The following is a 22772-nucleotide window of genomic DNA, read 5'->3' as shown; positions in this document are numbered from 1 at the left end:
TTGGCTAAACTAGTTGTGCACCATAAACGTTCAAATCGGCATTTCTTGGACTTAAGGGAGCAAAGATGGGGTCTGTCCCAAGGGGAACGACCTTAGAAGGGCTCTGGATGGGAAAGTAATGGTTTTACTTGGGACAAGGGCATCAGAGGTCGAGGTGAGGGTGTGATTGAGCAGATCGGTAACTGCAGAAATGTCGTGGTGAATGGAGGGTCAAAGGCTAGACAGTTGCGAATTTGAAAGTGCCGTTGTGACTTGGGGGAGAGTTTTTTCCAGGGGTGAACACAGAAGGAAGTGGGGCTGGACGGGGAAAGGTGAATGTAAGTGGTGGAGTGGTGGAGTGGAGAGAGATACAAGGAAGTGATCAGGGATGGCTTTATCTGTGATTGACACAATGGTAGTCGAGGGGCCTCGTGAGATGGCAAGTTTGGGTGGGTGAGTTTATAAGGAGGCAGAGGTTAAGGGAGGACAGGGGTCAGTGAGGTCAGAAGAGAGAGAGCATGATGAGTTGAGATGGAAATCACTGAGAATGAGAAGTCACTCGTAATTCTCTCATTAAAAATATTTTCCCTACCTTGCTCATATGTTCCACTCCTGGGAGAGATGGTATTGTGAATTTGGGGATTTTTAATATTCTGACATTCAGTGTTTGACTCTGGCTGTTTTTCAGAGCTCTTCTAAGAGGCTGTCGCTGTGTGGAATTAGACTGCTGGGAGGGGCCAAATGGAGAGCCAATCATCTACCACGGATACACCCTGACCTCGAAAATCCTCTTCAAAGATGTCATCACAACCATCCGGGATTACGCCTTCACAGTAAGACGATAGGGACCAATCCCAGTCACCGAGTCGAGCAAATGCATCCCGTCAAATACAGGTCCTCACATTTCCATTTCAACTTCTGACGGATATCAGAATTCACGTCTTAAACTGCAAGAGTTCCTGTTGTTTCAGACACATTTTATACCGTTCTTGGGTTTTGCACTTGTGTCTGGTGAATCCATTCTGAACTATTTCCACAAACATAGCAAACTCTTCATTTGCCAATAGTTTCCCCTCCTCTCCTGAGGGCACTGACTCCCACTGGGGTACAGGTCCCCATCTCTCCAGAGGGCACTGACTCTCACTGGGGTACAGGTCCCCTGTTCTCCTGAGGGCACTGACTCTCACTGGGGTACAGGTCCCCTGTTCTCCTGAGGGCACTGACTCTCACTGGGGTACAGGTCCCCTGTTCTCCTGAGGGCACTGACTCTCACTGGGGTACAGGTCCCCATCTCTCCAGAGGGCACTGACTCCCACTGGGGTACAAACTTTATAATCACACATCAAAGCATAATTGCATACTACGGTATAATCACAGATTATAGTGTATAATCACATACTATAGTATAATCATACCGCTGTATGTTCACACACTGTGTAATCACAGACTATACAGTACTTATTAAATGCTGAGTTCTCTGGGGTTACAGAGGCTTACATAGAATGTACAGCACTGAAACAGGCCATTCTGCCCAACAGTTCTATACCGGTGTTTATGCTCCACACAAGCCTCCTCCTTCCCTACTTCATCTAACCCTATCGGCATATCCTTCTATTCCTTTCTCCCTCATGTGTTTATCTAGCTTCCTCTTAAAAGCATCTACACTATTCACCTCAACTACTCCTTGTGGTAGTGAGTTCCACATTCTCACCACTCTCTGGGTAAAGAAGTTTCACCTGAATTACCTATTGGATTTATTAGAGACTATCTTATATTTGTGGCCCCTCGTTCTGGTCTCCCCCTCAAGTAGAAACATCAGGCAATAAATTGGTCCACGTAGCGCCCGTTGTTTCAGCGCTACGCAGCCTATCGAGGTGCCAAGATGGTGTCTTGGCTGCACACGCAAGTTTCCAGCATGATGTTTGCTGGACGCCTTCTTGGCATAGGAGTTAGCGCAGGCGCAAATACCAATCGCCGGCTGCATGTAAAGTAAGGAGAAAATGGCTTCAATCAGTGTGCAACGCTGATTTAAAGTGATAGACACCATTTTGGCAATTAACACTCAACTCAACGCACAGTCTGAACGTGAGTTAGAGTGCCTGGAGGACCCCCACCAGCACTAATTAAAGGGACCATGCAGGATTTACACGCAAGTGGCTGTTTTTGGAGGTCTCCTATACTTGAATACTAGGACGCGGGGACATAGCCTAACATTTAGAGCCAGGACGTGCAGGAGTGAATTTAGGAAATGCTTCTACACACAAAGGATGGTATAAGTTTGGAACGCTCTTCTGCAAACAACAGTTGATGTTAGCTCAATTGTAAATTCTAAATCTGAGATAGATTTCTGTGAACCAAGGGTATTAAGGGATATGGAGCTAAGGCAGGTATTTGGAGTTAGGTCACAGGTCCACCAAGATCTCACTGAATGGCGAAACAGGCTCGAGGGGCTAAATGCCACTGCCACTTGCTGCCTCCTGATATGCACCACCTTCTCCTGCAAGAAAGCAGGACGTGTGCCTGGGTGATGTGCCTGTCATGGTTGAATAGCTACCAGTGTGTGTGGCCTGTGAGTTGTGGGTGGGCGGCTTGAAACAGTGGTAATGTGTAAGGGTGAGAGGAAGCATCTGATTGGAAGAGTTGAGTACTGATGGAAAGAGTTTGTTGGTATGTGGGTGATGGGGGTGTAGTGTGTGGTGCAGTTGGTAGGAGACGCCACTTGACAGTTAACCTCTCACCTTGACCACTCATGTCAAAGCATTGAACTTCTTCCTGCACTGCATCCATGTTCATGGTGTTGTGCGTCTGGCATTGACTTCGTCCCCCGCTGCATTTTGAGTATATGTCTGGAGGGCCTCTTGCCCCCCCTCCCCCACTGCGGATATAGGATGTCCCTCCTTCTGTCCACCTCTTGCACCAAGGTCACTAGTGCATCAGCAGAGAACCTTGGTGCACGCACTCTCACAGACCTGGTACCAACTCAGATCGGCAGATTGGTGAGGTCTGGTGTGCAGATTGGAGGATGTGGGATTTACTAGTGCGCAACCTTTATTCAATGTTTTAATATAACTCATCAGTGTGTAAACATAAAGATGGGAGCTGCATCTGTGTTTTGCATGTGTGATGTCTGATCTCTGCTCAGACTCTGTGCAGACAGCAGACTGTTATTTTTAGCAAATAACAGGTACTGTCTACCTTTAAGAGATTTTGAGAGACATCCTCCCTTTAAGAGATTAGGGCTCTGCCTCCTAGTGGAAAGTGTGAATTGCATTGAATTGACGGGCAAGGCCTGGATTTGAACATAACTTGCAGGTGAGTGCTGAGGCCAGACGAAGTTCTCGTCCTCCCTGCGCAGGGGCCATTGGGCGCGGGTTAATAGCGGATCACGCTACCTACGCCCAATAATAGGCCTTATCGAATTTTTTTCCCCCATCTTCTCTACATCTACCCTATCAAACCCTTTCATAATCTTAAAAATCTCTATCAGGTCACCGCTCAGTCTTCAATTTTCTGGAGAAAAGAGCCCCAGCCTGCTCAGTCTTCCCTGATAGGTCTAACCTCTCAGTTCCGGTATTATCCTAGTAAATCTTTTTTGCACTTTCTCCAGTGCCTCTATATCCTTTTTATAATAATGAGACTAGAACTGTGCACAATTCTCCAAGTGTGAACTAAGGTTCTATACAGGTTTAACATAACTTCTCTGCTTTTCAATTCTATCCCTCTAGAAATGAACCCCAGTGATTGGTTTGCCTTTTTTATGGTCTTATTAACCTGCGTCACTACATTTAGTGATTGTGTATCTGGAACCCCCAGATCCCTCTGCTCTCTACCCCATTTAGACTCTTATTATCCAAGCAGTATGTGGCCCCCATATTCTTCCTACCAAAATGTAATATTTCACACTTATCTATATTGAAATTGATTTGCCAATCACACACCCATTCTGCAAGTTTATTAATATCTTCCTGTAGTTTGCCGCAGTCCTCCTCGGTATTGACCATACTTCCCAATTTGGTGTCGTCCGCAAATTTTGAAATTGTACTTCCGATTCCTGAGTCCAAATCATTTATGTAAATGGTGAATAACAGTGGTCCCAGCACCGATCCCTGGGGAACACCACTTCCCACCTTTTGCCAGTCTGAGTAACTACCTTTAACCCCTACTCTCTGTTTTCTGTTTTGTAGCCAGCTTGCTATCCATTCTGCTACTTGTTCCCTGGTTCCCTACAGTTGGTTGATGCCGGGTATCCTCTTGAATTCTCTCCCCAGGTGTCTCCGTATCCTGTTATTCTGTCCCTGGAGAATCACTGTGGCCTGGAGCAGCAGATAGTCATGGCCCGGCATTTAAAGGGGATCCTCGGCGACATGCTGGTAACTGCAACGATCGACGGCAAAGTCCCAAAGGAGCTTCCCTCACCAGAGGTAAATGAGTGGCCAGGGATTGTGTCACATCTCTGTGTAATGACTTTGTACAGTGTGAGCAGGGAGCTGCAGAAAGATTATTCCTATCTCCAATTATCTATAATTAATCAACTTCATCTCAGCGAAAGTACTGTCTTGGGTCACAAAATAGTGAGAGCACTATGAATATGGCAGCCAGTCAGGCGGGCATCACGCAGTTACATAAGGAGACGTTATTTACCCATTCCTAGTGTGGTACCAAGGGAGTGCTGTACAGTCACAGGTGCCCTCCTTCAGGTGGGAGGTTACACTGAGCTCCTGTCCACCTGTTTAGATGGACATTAATGATTCTACGCCACTTTTCAAAGAAGAGCAGAGAATTCTCAGTGTCCTGGCCAGGATTCTTCCACTTACCAGCACCACCGAACTCTTCATTCAATTCAAGGCTGTTTGTGGCAAGTTGTGGGCTCGCATTGGTTGCTCTGTTTCCCTGCTTAACAACAGTCGTTGTTCTCCAATTCACTATGAAGGGTTTAGAGATGTCTTGATCTATTAAAGAACTATAGAAGTGCAGGTATCATCATCAAACGTCTGGTAACCTGTTTGCTTCTCTATATCGCACTGTTCCCAACGTCCCCTCTCTATATATCGCTCTGTTTCCAGTGTCCCCTCTCTATATCCCACTATTTCTAGTGTCCCCTCTCTATATTCCACTGTTCCCATTGAGCCCCCTCTATTTCATTCTGTTCCCATCTGTCTATCACTCTGTTCCCCAGTGCATCCCCTCTATATTCCACTGTTCCCCAGTGTGTCCCCTCTATACCCCACTGTTCCCCAGTGTGTCCCCTCTATACCCCACTGTTCCCCAGTGTGTCCCCTCTATACCCCACTGTTCCCCAGTGTGTCCCCTCTATACCCCACTGTTCCCCAGTGTGTCCCCTCTATACCCCACTGTTCCCCAGTGTGTCCCCTCTATACCCCACTGTTCCCCAGTGTGTCCCCTCTATACCCCACTGTTCCCCAGTGTGTCCCCTCTATACCCCACTGTTCCCCAGTGTGTCCCCTCTATACCCCACTGTTCCCCAGTGTGTCCCCTCTATACCCCACTGTTCCCCAGTGTGTCCCCTCTATACCCCACTGTTCCCCAGTGTGTCCCCTCTATACCCCACTGTTCCCCAGTGTGTCCCCTCTATACCCCACTGTTCCCCAGTGTGTCCCCTCTATACCCCACTGTTCCCCAGTGTGTCCCCTCTATGTCCACTGTTCCCCAGTGTTTCCCCTCTATATTGCACTGATCCCCAGTATGTCCCCTCTATGTCCTGCTGTTCCCCAGTGTGTCCCATCTATACCCCACTGTTCCCCAGTGTGTCCGCTCTATACCCGACTGTTCCCCAGTGTGTCCCCTCTATACCCGACTGATCCCCAGTGTGTCCCCTCTATACCCCACTGATCCCCAGTGTGTCCCCTCTATACCTGACTGTTCCCCAGTGTGTCTCCTCTATGTCCCATTGTTCCCCAGTGTGTCCCCTCTATACCCGACTGTTCCCCAGTGTCTCCGCTCTATTGCCCACTGTTGCCCCAGTGTGTTCCCTCCACATCCCACTGTTCCCCAGTGTGTCACCTCTATATAGAATCATGGAAGCATAGCACAGAAGAAGGCCATTCGGCCCATCGAGCCTGTGCCGGCTCTTTGTAAGAGCAATCCAGTTAGTCCCTCTACCCAGCTGTTTCCCTGTAGCCCTGCAAATTTTTTCCCTTCAATTCCTTTTTGAAAGCCAGGATTGAACCTTCTTCCACCACCTTTTCAGGCAGCGCATTCCAGATCATAACCACTCGCTGTGTAAAAATGTTTTTCCTCATGTCACCTTTGGTTCTTTTGCCAATCACCTTAAATCTGTGTCCTCTGGTTCTCGAACCTTCCACCAATGGGAACAGTTTCTCTTTATTTACTTTATCTAAACCCATCATGATTTTGAACACTTCGATCAAATCTCCTCTCAACCCTCTCTGCTCTAAGGAGAACAACCCCAGCTTCTCCAGTCTATCCACATGACTGAAGTCCCTCATCCCTGGAACCATTCTAGTAAATCTTTTCCGCACCCTCTCTAAGGCCTTCACATCCTCCCTAAAGTGCAGTGCCCAGAATTGGTCACAATACTCCAGTTGTGGTCGAACCAGTGTTTTATAAAGATTCAATGTAACTTCCTTGCTTTTGTACTCTATGGGCCCGATATTACCAGGGTGGCGGGGGGGGCGATTGGCCGCGTGGGTAACGCGCCCGGTGAAATCAGTCTGCCCCGAACGCAATCGCAGGCTGATTGGATCCACTTACCTCTTGTTCCAGGTTCCCCGCTGCTGATCTGCTGATCTGCACGTCGGGCGGGCTGTGCATGCGCAGTAAGGTCTGTCAGCTGGAGGAGCCCTATTTAAAGGGGCAGTCCTCCACTGACTGATGATGCAAGATACAGGAAAAATTACAGTATGGAGCAGCCCAGGGGGTGAGGAGGAGGGGAAGGACAGAGATCTTCTCCCCGGCGGGCGGGAGGAAGCGGCCTGCCTCTGCCACCAGGAAGGCCTGGCTCGAGGTGGCAGAGGAGGTCACCAGCACCACCAACATATCGCCCACCTGCATACAGTGCAGGAGGCGCTGCAATGACCTAAGTAGGTCAGCCAAAGTGAGTACACTCATTCCCCTACACTCCGTCTACCACATCACCACCCCCACCCCACATCTCCTTCTGCACTGCCAACACTACTCTGTCACATCACCCCTCACACCCACTCAAACCCCATCCTCATCTTACCTGCACTTACTCACCTCGCCAGTACTCATCCCACCACTACCACTCAACCCAATCCTCATACAATCTCATGGCTCTATCTCATACTCACCCTCTTGTGCATCTCTTTCACAGTCAGCCTCACTCAACATGCCACTACCTGTACTGCAGCCACAGGGCATGCATCACGTATGTGCAGTAGGCAGCGTAAGGCAAACGTGTCGTGAGCATGAAGGGGATGCACAAGGGTGTTTGAGGGTTTGTCATGGTTTTTACTTATATTTAATTTCTGACCAACTCACATCACATATTATATTGGCACCACTACTGCCACGTCTTTGCGAATCTTGTTTGGTTTGTGCAATAATGCCCTTTCTTGAGGATCACTATGAGGACCCACAACTGATGCCACCCATTGTGTCACTGCAGAGTGGGTGTAGGTGTATTTGCAGGGCTCTTTTGTGCAGACGACTGAGAGACGTCAGCGATGTCCCCGGTGGCACCCTGGAAGGATGCGGAGGAGAAGTTGTTGAGGGCAGTGGTGACTTTGACAGCGACAGGTAAGAAGATGGTGCTCGGGCCAGCCAGGAGCAGCTTGGCATGAAGGAGGCTGCAGATGTCCACGACTACATGTCGAGTGACTCTGAGCCTCCGTGTGCACTGCTGCTCAGAGAGGTCCAGGAAGCTGAGCCTCAGTCTGTGGACCCTGTGGCGAGGGTAGTGCCCTCTGCGACGCATCTCTCTCTGCGGTTGCCCTCCCTCCTGCTGTGCAGGTGGATGTGTCACAGCACTGTGTTGTAGAGCTCCACGTGTCAGAGGTGGACGGCGTGGCCGGCGAGGCTGGTGATGCTGTTCGTCCTCCGAGGAGGTCATGACTGCATCTACGGCAGCCCCCATCCGGAAGATGTTCATCTGAGGGGGTCCGCAAGGTAGGTACATGTGTCTGGACACCGGGGTAAGTGTGCAAGTTTGTGAATTTTATTGTTAGGAGCAGGGTGGTGGAGGCCAAACTTCGTCCAAAATGACAGAGTGGCCTCCTGCAATGAGTGAGGGTCTCCCACCCCCACCTGTCAAATGGACCTTTGCAGCTGCCACAGGCTGATGGCTGCAACACGTCCATTTGAACTGGGAGTGTTTCCCCCAGTACGGGAAACAGTCCCAGTTGTTTGTGAAATCCCAACCCTCCTGAAATATCTCCTTAATCAGGTCTGTAAACGACCTGAAATACCTGAATAAATACTTTAAGTGGCACCAAAGCCGGCGGGAGTCCCACATGCGGGGGCTGCGCGCGCATGTCAGCGCGTCTGTGGGAAACCCAGAAGTGGGCGGGTTGGAGCCGGGCTCCCGCCCCGCCTCTGGAATCCCCGATTTTCGGAGCCCCCCCGCCAGGAACGCAGCCGATCGCGGGTGCTAAAATTGACCCCATGCCTCTATTTATAAAGCCCAGGATCCCGTATGCTTTTTCAACCGCTTTCTCAACCTGTCCTGCCATTTTCAAAGATTTGTGCACATAAATCTCCAGGTCTCTCTGTTCCTGCACCCCTTTTAGAATTGTACCATTTAGTTTATATTGCCTCTCCTTGTTCTTCCTGCAAAAATGTATCACTTCGCACTCCTCTGCATTAAATTTCATCTGTCATGTGTCCGCTCATTCCACCAGCCTGTTTATATCCTCTTGAAGTCTATCACTATCCTCCTCACTGTTCACTACATTTCCAAGTTTTGTGTCATCTTGTAAGTTTTGAAATTGTGCCCTGTACACCCAAGTCCAAGTCATTAATATATATCAAAAAAAGCAGTGGTCCTAGTACCGATCCCTGGGGAACACCACTGTACACCTCCCTCCTGTCCGAAACACAACTGTTCACCACTACTCTCTGTTTCCTGTCACTTAGCCAATTTCGTATCCATGCTGCCACTGCCCCTTTTATTCCATGGGCTTCAATTTTGCTGACAAGCCTATTATCAAACGCCTTTTGAAAGTCCATATACACATCAACTGCATTGCCCTCACCAACCCTCTCTGTTACCACATCAAAAAACTCTATCAAGTTAGTTAAACTCAATTTGCCTTTAACAAATCCGTGCTGGCTTTCTTTAATTAATCCACACTTGTCCAAGTGACAATTAATTTTGTCCCGGATTATCGTTTCTAAAAGTTTCCCCACCACCAAGGTTAAACTGACTGGCCTGTAGTTGCTGGGTTTATCCGAACACCCTTTTTTGAACAAGGGTGTAACATTTGCAATTCTCCAGTCCTCTGGCATCACCCCCATAGCTAAGGATGTTTGGAAGATTATGGTCAGCACCTCTGCAATTCCCATTCTTACTTCCCTCAGCAACCTAGGATGCATCCCATCCGGATCGGGGGTCTTATCTACTTTAAGTACAGCCAGTCTTTCTAGTACCTCCTCTTTATTAATTTTTAGCCCATCCAGTATCTCAACTACCTCCTCTTTTACTGTGACTTTGGCAGCATCTTCGTCCTTGGCAAAGACAGATGCAAAGTATTCATTTAGTACCTGGGCCATCCCCTCTACCTCCATGAGTAGATCTCCTTTTTGGTCCCTAATCGGTCCCACCCCTCCTCTTACTACCCATTTAATGTTTACTGTAGAAGACTTTTGGATTCCTTTTTATGTTTGCTGCCAGTCTATTCTCATACTCTCTCTTTGCCCCTCTTATTTCCTTTTTCACTTCTCTTCTGAACTTTCTATATTCAGCCTGGTTGTCACTTGTATTATCAACCTGACATCTATCAGGCAATCAATAAAATCAATACAGTCAGGCTTTTTCTGCTTCATCTTACTCTCTATCTCTTTTGTCATCCAGGGGGCTCTGGCTTTAGTTGTCCTACCTTTCTCCCTTGTAGGAATGTACCTAGACTGTATCCGAACCATCTCCTCTTTAAAGGCCGCCCGTTGTTCAATTACAGTTTTGCCTGCCAATCTTTGATTCCAATTTACCCGGGCCAGATCCGTTCTCAACCCACTGAAATTGGCCCTCCTCCAATTGAGTATTTTTACTCTAGATTAATCCTTGTCCTTTTCCGTAACTAATCTAAACCTTACGATACTATGATCACTTGCTCCACCTCATTCCCCAGAACCAGATCCAGCAATGCCTCCTTCCTCGTTGGGCTGGAAACATACTGATCAGGGAAGTTTTCCTGGACACCCTTCAGAAATTCCTCCCTCTCTTTGCCCTTTACACTATTACTATCCCAGTCTATATTAGGATAGTTAAAGTCCGTCATAATCACAACTGTATAGATCTTGCTCCTCTCTGTAATTTCCCTGCAAATTTGCTCCTCTATATTCTTCCCACTAGTTGGTGGTCTATAGAATACACCCAGTAGTGTAATGGCACCTTTATTGTTTCTTAACTCTAACCAAATAGATGCTGTCCTTGACCCCTCCAGGACATCCTCTCTCTCCGACACTGCAATATTCTCTTTAATCAATACTGCCACCCCTCCCCCCTCCTTTTTTTCCTTCCCTATCTTTCCTGAACATCTTGTGTCCAGGAATATTTAATACCCAATCCTGCCCTTTTTTGAGCCAGGTCCCTGTTATCGTCATGACATCATATTCTCATGTGGCTATTTCCGTCTGCAGCTCACCAACCTTATTTACCAGGCTTCGTGCGTTTACACACACGCACTGTAAACCTATCTTAGACCTTCTCGTATTCTCTCTTAGTCTGATTCCCACGAATGCTATAGTTTTCTTACTCTAGCACTATCTGTCTCTCCCAATCCTTTGTGCACCTTGTTTCTCCTTTCCAATGCTACATCCTGGTGCCCATCCCCCTGCCAAATTAGTTTAAACCCCCCCCCCACAGCACTAGTGAGCCTCCCCGCGAGGACATTGGTCCCAGCTCTGTTGAGGTGCAACCCGTCCGTCTTGAACAGGTCCCTCCTGCCCCAGAACTGGTCCCAATGCCCCAAGAATTGGAAGCCCTCCCTCTTGTCTCCAGCCACGCATTAACCTGCCTTATCTTCCTATTCCTGTACTCACTAGCACGTAGCACCAGAGATTACTACCTTTGAGGTCCTGCTTTTTAACTTCCTCCCTAGCTCCTGAAACTCTAGCTGCAGGACCTCCTCCCTTTTCTTTCCTATGTCGTTGGTTCCCACATGGACCACGACTTCTGGCTGTTCCCCTTCCCCCCGCAGAATGTTCTGCACCCTCTCCATGATGTCCTTTACCCTGGGACCAGGGAGGCAACACACCATGGGGGACTCATATCGACGGTCACAGAAATGCTAGTCTGTCCCCCTGACTATCAAATCCCCCATGACTACTGCATTTCGACACTTCACTGTGCTCCCTGTGCAGTCCTTTGCCCCATGGTGCCGTGCTCAAGACTGCACTCCTTTGAGGTGTCGTCACCCTCACTGGTATTCAGCGTTTTAAGGGAGCCACACACCCAGAAGATTCCTGCTGCCTGCCTCTTCCTGCCCTCTCGGATGGCCACCCACTTGCTATCCTGAACTCTCTGTGGCTGAGGGGTGACCACCTCCTGGAACGTACGATCCAGGAAACCTTCAGCCTCCCTTATGCTCTGCGGTGACTCCAGCCGCCCCTCGAGCTCAGAAACCCTCAGCTTGAGCTCGAACAACTGGAGGCATTTCCTGCACATGTGGCCCTCCCGGACACATGAAGAGTCCTGAAGTTCCCACATGGCGCAGGAATTGCAGGCAATGGGTCTCAGCTGCCCGTCTATTGTATTTGGAAACCGTTTTTTTCTAAACTCCCTTCAGACGCTCGATTATTATTAATTTACTTACTGCTTACTTACCCTGATTAACCTACCCTTTTATTCCGGGTCTCTCAGAGCTCCTGCTCTCTGTTCACTATCCTTCCCCCTCTACACTTAATTCACCCTCTCACCAAATTCGCAAGTTCCCACTCGGTTCACAATCCATTTTGTTCACAATGCGCAATATCCCACTGTTCCCTATTTTATCCCTTCTATATCCCACTGTTTCCCATTGTGTCCCTTCTATATCCCACGGTTCCCCCAGTGTGTCCTCTCTATAAGGCTTTGACCCCGCCGTGCGTCCCCTCTATATCCCACTGTTCCTCATTGTGTCCCTACTATATCCCACTGTTCCCCCAGTGCATCCCTTCTATACCACATTGTTCCCCAGTGTGTCCACTCTATATCCCACTATTCCCTGTCTCTCCTCTCTAAAACCCATTGTCCCCCCTATTTCACTCTGTTGCCCAGTGTGTTTATATTCCACTGTTTCAGTGTTTCTCTATATCTCACTGCTCCCCAGTGTGCCTCTGTATCTCACTGTTCTCGAGTGTGTCTCTATATCTCATTGCTTTCAAGTGTGTCTCTATATCCCACAGTTCCCCAATGTGCCTCTATATCCCGGTGCTCCCCAGTGTGCCTTTTAAAAAAATTTGTTCATGGGATGTGGGCGTCGCTGGTGAGGCCGGCATTTATTGCCCATCCCTAATTGTCCTTGAGAAGGTGGTGGTGAGCCGCCTTCTTGAACCGCTGCAGTCCGTGTGGTGAAGGTTCTCCCACAGTGCTGTTAGGAAGGGAGTTCCAGGATTTTGACTCAGCGACGATGAAGGAACGGCGATATATTTCCAAGTCGGGATGGTGTGTGACTTGGAAGGGAACGTGCAGGTGGTGTTGTTCCCATGTGCCTGCTGCTCTTGTCCTTCTAGGTGGTAGAAGTCGCAGGTTTGGGAGGTGCTGTCAAAGAAGCCTTGGCGAGTTGCTGCAGTGCATCCTGTGGATGGTACACACTGCAGCCACAGTGCACCGGTGGTGAAGGGAGTGAATGTTTAGGGTGGTGGATGGGGTGCCAATCAAGCGGGCTGCTTTGTCCTGGATGGTGTCGAGCTTCTTGAGTGTTGTTGGAGCTGCACTCATCCAGGCAAGTGGAGAGTATTCCACCATACTCCTGACTTGTGCCTTGTAGATGGTGTAAAGGCTTTGAGGAGTCAGGAGGTGAGTCACTCGCCGCAGAATACCCAGCCTCTGACCTGCTCTTGTAGCCACAGTATGTATGTGGCTTGTCCAGTTAAGTTTCTGGTCAATGGTGACCCCCAAGGATGTTGATGGTGGGGGATTCGGCGATGGTAATGCCGTTGAATGTCAAGGGGAGGTGGTTAGACTCTCTCTTGTTGGAGATGGTCATTGCCTGGCACTTATCTGGCGCAATTGTTACCTGCCATTTATCAGCGCAAGCCTGGATGTTGTCCAGGTCTTGCTGCATGCGGGCTCGGACTGCTTCATTATCTGAGTGGTTGCGAATGTAGACTGATGGGGCGGTAATTGGCCGGATTGGATTTGTCCTGCTTTTTATGGACAGGACATACCTGGGAAATTTTCCACATTGTCGGGTAGATGCCAGTGTTGTAGCTGTACTGGAACAGCTTGGCTAGAGGCGCAGCTAGTTCTGGAGCACAAGTCTTCAGCACTACATCCGGGATGTTGTCGGGGCCCATAGCCTTTGCTGTATCCAGTGCACTCAGCCGTTCCTTGATATCACGTGGACTGAATCAAATTGGCTGAAGACTGGCTTCTGTGATGGTGGGGATATCGGGAGGAGGCTGAGATGGATCATCCACTCGGCACTTCTGGCTGAAGATGGTTGCAAACGCTTCAGCCTTGTCTTTTGCACTCACGTGCTGGATTCTGCCATCATTGAGAATGGGGATGTTCACAGAGCCTCCTCCTCCCATTAGTTGTTTAATTGTCCACCACCATTCACAACTGGATGTGGGAGGACTGCAGAGCTATGTTATGATCCGTTGATTCCCAATGTGTCTCTATATCCCACTGTTCCCTACTGTGTCTCTATATTTCACTGTTCCCCAGTGTGTCTCTAACTCTCATTGTTCTGCAATATGACTCTATATCCCACTGCTCCCCAGTGTGTCTCAATATCGCACTGTTCCCCAGTATGTCTTAATATTTCACTGCTCCCCAGTGTGTCTCTAAATCCCACTGTACTCCAGTGTGTCTCCATATCCCACTGTACCCGAGTGTGTCTATATATCCCACTGTTCCCCAGTGTGTCTCAATATCGCACTGTTCCCCGGTATGTCTCAATATTTCACTGCTCCCCAGTGTGTCTCTAAATCCCACTGTACTCCAGTGTGTCTCCATATCCCACTGTACCCGAGTGTGTCTATATATCCCACTGTTCCCCAGTGTGTCTCAATATCGCACTGTTCCCCGGTATGTCTCAATATTTCACTGTTCCCCAGTGTATCTCTATATCCCACCGCTCCCCAGTGTGTTTCTGTATTCCACCGCTCCCCAGTGTATTTCTGTATTCCACTGTTCCCCAGTGTGTCTCTATATCCCCTTGTTCCCCAGTGTGTCTCTATATCCCACCGCTCCCCAGTGTGTTTCTGTATTCCACTCTTTCCCAGAGTGTCTCTATATCCCACTGTTCCCCAATGTGTCTCTATATCCCCTTGTTCCCCAGTGTGTTTCCATATCCCACTGTTTTCCAGTGTGTCTCTATATTTCACTGTTCCCCAGTGTGTCTTTATATCCCACTGTTCCCCAGTGTGTTTCTATATCCCACTGTTCCCCAGTGTGTTTCCACAGTTTGCCAATGTGTCTCCATATCCCACTGTTTTCCAGTGTGTCTCTATATTTCACTGCTCCCCAGTATCCCATTGTTCCCGAGTGTACCCCTCTATCCCATTGTTCCCCAGTGTACCCCTCTATCCCATTGTTCCCCAGTGTACCCCTCTATCCCATTGTTCCCCAGTGTGCCCCTCTATCCCATTGTTCCCCAGTGTGCCTCTGTATCCCATTGTTCCCCAGTGTGCCTCTGTATCCCATTGTTCCCCAGTGTACCCCTCTATCCCATTGTTCCCCAGTGTGCCTCTGTATCCCATTGTTCCCCAGTGTGCCCCTCTATCCCATTGTTCCCCAGTGTGCCTCTGTATCCCATTGTTCCCCAGTGTGCCTCTGTATCCCATTGTTCCCCAGTGTACCCCTCTATCCCATTATTCCCCAGTGTGCCTCTGTATCCCATTGTTCCCCAGTGTGCCCCTCTATCCCATTATTCCCCAGTGTGCCTCTGTATCCCATTGTTCCCCAGTGTGCCCCTCTATCCCATTGTTCCCCAGTGTGCCTCTGTATCCCATTGTTCCCCAGTGTGCCCCTCTATCCCATTGTTCCCCAGTGTGCCTCTGTATCCCATTGTTCCCCAGTGTGCCCCTCTATCCCATTGTTCCCCAGTGTACCCCTCTATCCCATTGTTCCCCAGTGTGCCTCTGTATCCCATTGTTCCCCAGTGTGCCCCTCTATCCCATTGTTCCCCAGTGTGCCTCTGTATCCCATTGTTCCACAGTGTGCCCCTCTATCCCATTGTTCCCCAGTGTACCCCTCTATCCCATTGTTCCCCAGTGTGCCTCTGTATCCCATTATTCCCCAGTGTGCCTCTGTATCCCATTGTTCCCCAGTGTGTCTCTATATCTCACTGTTCCCCAGTGTGTTTCCTTTGTATTCCTTTCTTTCACAGTGTGTCTCCCTTCTATATCCCACTCTCCTGAAATGTATCTCTCTATATTCCACTATTCTCACTGTGCCTTCCCATATCCCGCAGTTTTCCAGGCTGAATTAAAATATTCACTTTAACCTGTCATGTGCTACACTATTTAGCCCCATTCTGATTTCGGGTGGACTTTTCCTTGGAATTGATGGTGATCGTTGAATATTTTGGCACAAATGCGGGTGAACGAATGACTGGACGGCAGGGGTGCCTGTAAGTTACTGGAGTCCATTGTTCCTTGCACAAGGACATTTCGACTTGTAATACACAGACCCTTTGCTGTCTACATACAACTGGATTTTGATAACTGAATGGGCTTTGGACTGCAGTGCCCTCTGCCTCTGCTCCAGTGCGTACACTGACTAATGCCCTGATACTTAGTAGTCAGCAAGTGTTCCACAAGTGGGGTTGGTTGATATAAATAGGGAGTCAGAAAGCTTCTGTCAAAAATCTGTACATCTGGAACCAGCCTGGAAAGGGCTGGGACATGATGAAGTCTGCAGGGTACAATTCCAGTCTCTGTACCGCCCCTTTTCAGCTTGCAAAGACCTGATTTTCTGGCTCATAATCGTCGAGCTGCCTATAGAGAGTGTGTTTCACTTCAACGATGCCGATGATGGATGGCCCGGAAATTGGGACAGCTCCCTTGCTGACTCCTGTGGGCTGCTATTGCTCTCACTTCACGCACCTGCCGGGAGACTAAAATCGACCCAATTGGGAAGCCCATCTCTTACCTTGCTTTACTGCAAACTGCAAACCTTCTGCTCTGCTCACTGAATCCATGAAAAGGGACCGTGAATCTTCATGAACTGTTAATGGGTAAACCTACTGACAGGCAGTGGGAAGTATTCAATGAAGTTTTTGGCACGATACAAAAACCAATACATACTCCTAAAAGGCAAAGGCTCTACTTGTGTAGTTAAGCACCCACAGTCAACAAATGAGGTAAAGACAGTATCAAGCTACAGGAAAAGGCTAACACAAATGTGAGGATAAATAGCAATCCAAAACAACAAAGGGATACAAAAAAAAGGTAATGAGGTGCAAAAAGAGACTATGAACATAAAGTTCACAGGGTTTGCAAAGCTAACAGTAAAGGTTTTTTATCAATATGTTAAAAAAGAGTGGGGGGGATGTGGGCCCATTAAAGACTGGTGAGACTAATTAAAAAATAGCAGACTTGTTAAATGAGGACTTAGTACCTGTTTCCACAGTAGAGGGATAAAATACCAGCAGTATAAGGGAACCTAAAAATAAGTCAAAAGGGGGAGCTTATTGGATTTAACATAAGTAAAAAATAGTAATGGAATCAAAGGCGAGAGTGCTACCACAGAACCACAACTGACAATTACAGCAGTGTGCAAATGAGGAAAGTGCATCATACAATTCATTCGTATCATTTGCCCCTTAAGGGGGTTTAAAATTTAAAAGTCCAGTTTCACAACGCAATGAATCACGAGCCCACACTGATGAGCTATTTTAATAACAAACGCAAGCTTCCTTAAATCTGAACTCTCTAATTCGTAGTGAGAACACGTCGTCCTGAGGGCTAATATGATCCTCTGACATCATTTGTTTGACAGAAACTCAAGAGAAAGATTCTAATAAAAGGGAAGAAATTCAAGAACTCCGAGCCTGGAGCAGAGCAGCAGGAGGAAACGGCAGATGACTATGAAGACGAGAATGTGAAAAATGAAAAGAAAAGCAAAAAGGTAAAGGAGTGGTGGGGTTCAGGATGTGGTAAAGGGGGGGTTGGGGGAGGTAATAGAGAGGGAGAGACCTGCTTCAGCATTCCCTTGAGCGCTGCCATGTTACAAAAGTTTGTATCGGGTACAGGAGCTGGCTGAGGATTTATAGATCTTATATTAAATTTGGTACATACGTTTCACAACAACAACTCGCATTTATATAGCGCCTTTATCATAGTAAAACATCCCAAGGTGCTTCACAGCAGCGTAATCAGACAAAATTTGATATCAAGCCAGATAAGGAGACATTAGGACAGGCAACACATGAGATTCGTGCTTCTTGCTCACTTACCTGATTCCAGCGCGAGCAGCCAGGCCTGGCTACGTTGTTCAGTGACTTCTCACATGTGAGTGACTCGTACCTCTTAAAGGCAGCCCTCAGGTATATGACTCCGTCTTTTGGATGAGACATCAAACCAAGGCCCCGTCTGCCCTCTCGGGTAAATGTAAAAGATCCCACGGCACTGTTTCGAAGAAGGGTGGGGGAGTTCTCCCCAGTGTCCTGGCCAAGCTCAACCAACCTCACTTAAAAAAAGAAATCAGATTATCTGGTCATTATCACATCACTGTTTGTGGGATCTTGCTGTGCTCAAATTGAATGCCAAGTTTCCTATATCACAAGGTGACTACACTTCAAAAATACTTCATTGGCTGTAAAGCGCTTTGGGACGTCCTGAGGTCATTAAAAACACTGTACAAATGCAAGTCTTTCTTTTTACTCATTTTGTGTACACCCCTCAGTTACATTACTCACTGTATGTACACCCCTCAGTTACATTACTCACTGTGTGTACACCCCTCGGTTACATTACTCACTGTGTGTACACCCCTCAGTTACATTACTCACTGTATGTACACCCCTCAGTTACATTACTCACTATGTACACCCCTCAGTTACATTACTCACTGTATGTACACCCCTCAGTTACATTACTCACTGTATGTACACCCCTCAGTTACATTACTCACTATCTGTACACCCCTCAGTTACATTACTCACTGTGTGTACACCCCTCAGTTACATTACTTACTGTATGTACACCCCTCAGTTACATTACTCACTATCTGTACACCCCTCAGTTATATTAGTCACTATGTGTACACCCCTCGGTTACATTACTCACTATCTGTACACCCCTTGGTTACATTACTCACTGTGTGTACACCCCTCAGTTACATTACTCACTGTATGTACACCCTTCAGTTACATTACTCACTGTATGTACACCCCTCGGTTACATTACTCACTATCTGTACACCCCTCAGTTATATTAGTCACTATGTGTACACGCCACAGTTACATTACTCACTGTGTGTACACCCCTCAGTTACATTACTCACTGTATGTACACCCCTCGGTTACATTACTCACTGTATGTACACCCCTCAGTTACATTACTCACTGTATGTACACCCCTCAGTTACATTACTCACTGTATGTACACCCATTAGTTACATTACTTACTGTATGTACACCCCTCAGTTATATTACTCACTATCTGTACACCCCTCAGTTATATTAGTCACTATGTGTACACGCCACAGTTACATTACTCACTGTGTGTACACTCCTCAGTTATATTATTCACTCTGTGTACACCCTGTCAGTTATATTACTCACTGTATGTACACCCCTCGGTTACATTACTCACTGTGTATACACCCCTCAGTTACATTACTCACTGTATGTACACCCCTCAGTTACATTACTCACTGTATGTACACCCCTCAGTTATATTACTCACTGTATGTACACCCCTCAGTTACATTACTCACTGTATGTACACCCCTCAGTTACATTACTCACTGTATGTACACCCATTAGTTACATTACTCACTGTGTGTACACCCCTCAGTTACATTACTCACTGTATGTACACCCCTCGGTTACATTACTCACTGTATGTACACCCCTCGGTTACATTACTCACTGTATGTACACCCCTCAGTTACATTACTCACTGTATGTACACCCCTCAGTTACATTACTCACTGTGTGTACACCCCTCAGTTACATTACTCACTGTATGTACACCCCTCGGTTACATTACTCACTGTGTGTACACCCCTCAGTTACATTACTCACTGTATGTACACCCCTCGGTTACATTACTCACTGTATGTACACCCCTCGCTTACATTACTCACTGTGTGTACACCCCTCAGTTACATTACTCACTGTATGTACACCCCTCGGTTACATTACTCACTGTGTGTACACCCCTCAGTTACATTACTCACTATGTGTACATCCCTCAGTTATATCAGTCACTATGTGTACAACCATTAGTTACATTACTCACTGTATGTACACCCCTCAGTTATATTACTCACTATCTGTACACCCCTCAGTTGCATTAGTCACTATGTGTACACGCCACAGTTACATTACTCACTGTGTGTACACCTCTCAGTTACATTACTCACTGTGTGTACACCCCTCAGTTACATTACTCACTGTATGTACACCCCTCAGTTATATTACTCACTATCTGTACACCCCTCAGTTACATTACTCACTGTGTGTACACCCCTCAGTTACAATACTCACTGTGTGTACACCCCTCAGTTATATTACTCTCTGTCTCTACACCCCTCAGTTATATTACTCACTGTGTGTACACCCCTCAGTTATATTACTCTCTGTATATACACCCCTCAGTTATATTACTCACTGTGTGTACACCCCGTCAGTTATATTACTCTCTGTATGTACAACACCTCAGAAACAATAGGACAGCCATTCATCTTGAAGATGTGCACCTACACATTCCCAACAGTCTTGGGACCAGCCCCTGTGCCAAGTCACCCAGCCAGAAGTGCTGACAGCAGATTACCATCGGGCTGAGTGGGCTGATCACCCATAAACTGGTGTCAGATTCAACCAGTGCCACTGGGGGGTGTCATCTCTCCGACCCATTCTATCGGTCCACTCGGTAATATTTCTCACTGGAGGGATCGAGTGATAAAACAGCCACATGATCGGCAATGAACTGCCTCTCGTGCAAAGAGCTCCAACTCCTCGACTCCTCGAGTGATATAGTGATTGATATTTCAATTGGGTCAAAGGGTTTTATCCTTCTTTATTTTACACACTGGGGATAGGTTTGGACCTCTGGATGATTGACCCTTCATTCCGGCGGTGAAGGGGCCATTGCGATTTTAAAGTCCGTTCCTTGTTGGAATCCAGGTGGTGGGGTGAGGACACCTGGCAGGTGTCCCAGGCAGCTGGTCACTTCTGGGCCGCAACAGTGTCAGATGTTGGAACACAGCTGGAAATAGATCCTGGGGGGTTGAGGAGGAGAGGCTGAGGGGGGAGGAGACGAGGCCTAGTGTGGAGGAGAGGCCGAGGCGGGGGGGAGAAGTGATGAGACCGGGCTAGCATTGGCTCCAGAGAGTCACTCCAGCTCCTCCTAGCCCCACAAAAATAATTTCAATCTTACCTGTGCTGGGCCCCTGCAGCCCTATCGCCGGTGGAACTGGTCAGAGAAAGCACACGGTGCTCTGATTAGATCTGTCCGAAAATGGCCAAAGGGTCATATGTATGTGATAGGACCCCGATTTGCATATTAAAAGGGGCCTAACGCCTGAAGGTTTGGCCGTCCAGTGGGCCGATCGCTGGGGTTAAAGGAGCGGTAAGACTACCCACCGTATTTTGAGGCCGTTAGCTCCGAGTTTAGCAGGTTAAAATCAACCTCCCTGGAATTGTAGGGTCTTGTGTGGGAAGAGTGACTCATGGCCGCACAGCAGAGGAAACAAAACTCAGCTTTTCCCTCCCAGTCGAACGAGAGTTTAACCAAGCAAACTGCGAGTAAGAATGAAACACTTTGGAAAACATGTGTTGAGCCTGGTCTGGGGAACGGGAGCAGGTGTACGGGGTAATTGTACAAGTTTGTGCTCTTTGAAAGTGTGTCCAAATTCCTAAAGCGTGTTCCCGGCCGATGAGGCTCCTCAGCTGGACCACTACTTGTGAAGAAATCCTTCAACGTCGAGTTACATAGAATTACATAGTATTTACACAGAGTCTACAGCACAGAAACAGGCCATTCGGCCCAACTGGTCTGTGCTGGTGTTTATGCTCCACATAAGCCTCCTCCCATCCTACTTCATCTCACCCTATCACCATATCCTTTCTCCCTCGTGTGTTTATCCAGCTTCTCCTTAAATGCATCTATGCTATTCACCTCAACTACTCCTTGTAGTAGCGAGTTCCACATTCTCAGCACTCTCTGAATAAAGAAGTTTCTCCTGAATTCCTTATGAGATTTATTGGTGACTATCTTATATTTATAGCCTCTAGTTTTACTGTTGGTTTACAGTCCAATGAAACTTTATTGATTTCACAGAAGCTCACGAGGGTGCTGTCGGACCTGGTGATTTACTGTCAGAGTACTCACTTCCAGAGCTTTGACCAGACCTGGAGCAAGCAGGCTGCCTACGAGACATCCTCGTTCTCTGAAACCAAGGCCAAGAAGCTGATTGCTGAAAATGGTGAGGGCTGCAGTTTAAATAAAATGCTGCGTTCCCATAGGATGCCATGTCTGAATCAATAATCCTCGTTAGATTTCTTAATGGGAATCCCTTGGGACGTGGCAAAGCAAAATTGAAATATTATAATTAGCTGACTCAGGAGCAGAGCTAAGGTCAAAAGATTGATGTAGGAGTGGGGGGGTCGAAGTCTAGATTTGGCCAACACAATCCCCAGAAGACAAAAAGTTATGCTGGGGTCTGGAGGCCACTAGAGACCCCAGCAGGGTCCAGGGCAGAGCCCCAGTTGGGGTCCAGGGGCTAAAGCATGGTGTACCCTATTGAGGACTCCACCCCTCTGTCCCCTCCTACCAACGTATCTCTGCCTGCATTTTGAAAGAAACAGAGGCCAACTGGAGGACTAATCCTTCTGCCCAAAATTGGCCGACCTCAAAGTGATTGGGGCCCCCTGATCCCTCACTGGCTCTGCCCCTGAGATGACTTCACATTATGGGAGGCTGTCATCTCATTTCTGAGAAGATGCACAGAGTGTCTGTGCAGCAGCGGAGAGTGAGTCCTGGCAGAACCCCCGGCAACCTGCCAAAGAGCAGCGTCGGCCGCACCAGATCACCGTGCTCTTCACTGGAGAATGGTGCCCGTCACAGCGAGATGTTAAAAAAGAGAGAAAAAAATTGGGATGGTGGATATGTATATATCTGGTGCACATGTGCGGTGTACATGTCTGGTTCACGTGTCTGGTGCACATGTCTGGTGTACATGTCTGGTATACATGTCTGGTACACATGTCTGGTATACATGTCCAGTGCACATGTCTGGTATACATGTCCAGTGC

At 47.8% G+C, this 22772-nt stretch overlaps 1 protein-coding gene across 1 annotated transcript in view; it reads left to right on the top strand.

Moving 5' to 3' along the window:
- The window catches only part of LOC137300037 (1-phosphatidylinositol 4,5-bisphosphate phosphodiesterase delta-3-like), an 85393-nt gene that overhangs the window by 50602 nt on the left and 12019 nt on the right, over nucleotides 1–22772 (top strand). The window contains exons 7-10 of the mRNA XM_067969128.1: nucleotides 668–812; nucleotides 4248–4400; nucleotides 17288–17416; nucleotides 21799–21943. Coding sequence (XP_067825229.1) covers nucleotides 668–812; nucleotides 4248–4400; nucleotides 17288–17416; nucleotides 21799–21943 — 572 coding nt within the window. The remainder of the gene's footprint in view (nucleotides 1–667; nucleotides 813–4247; nucleotides 4401–17287; nucleotides 17417–21798; nucleotides 21944–22772) is intronic.

The sequence above is a fragment of the Heptranchias perlo genome, chromosome 30 (assembly GCF_035084215.1).
Source record: "Heptranchias perlo isolate sHepPer1 chromosome 30, sHepPer1.hap1, whole genome shotgun sequence".
In the NCBI taxonomy this organism is placed as follows: Eukaryota; Metazoa; Chordata; class Chondrichthyes; order Hexanchiformes; family Hexanchidae; genus Heptranchias; species Heptranchias perlo.
This window is presented reverse-complemented; position numbering and strand designations above follow the sequence as displayed.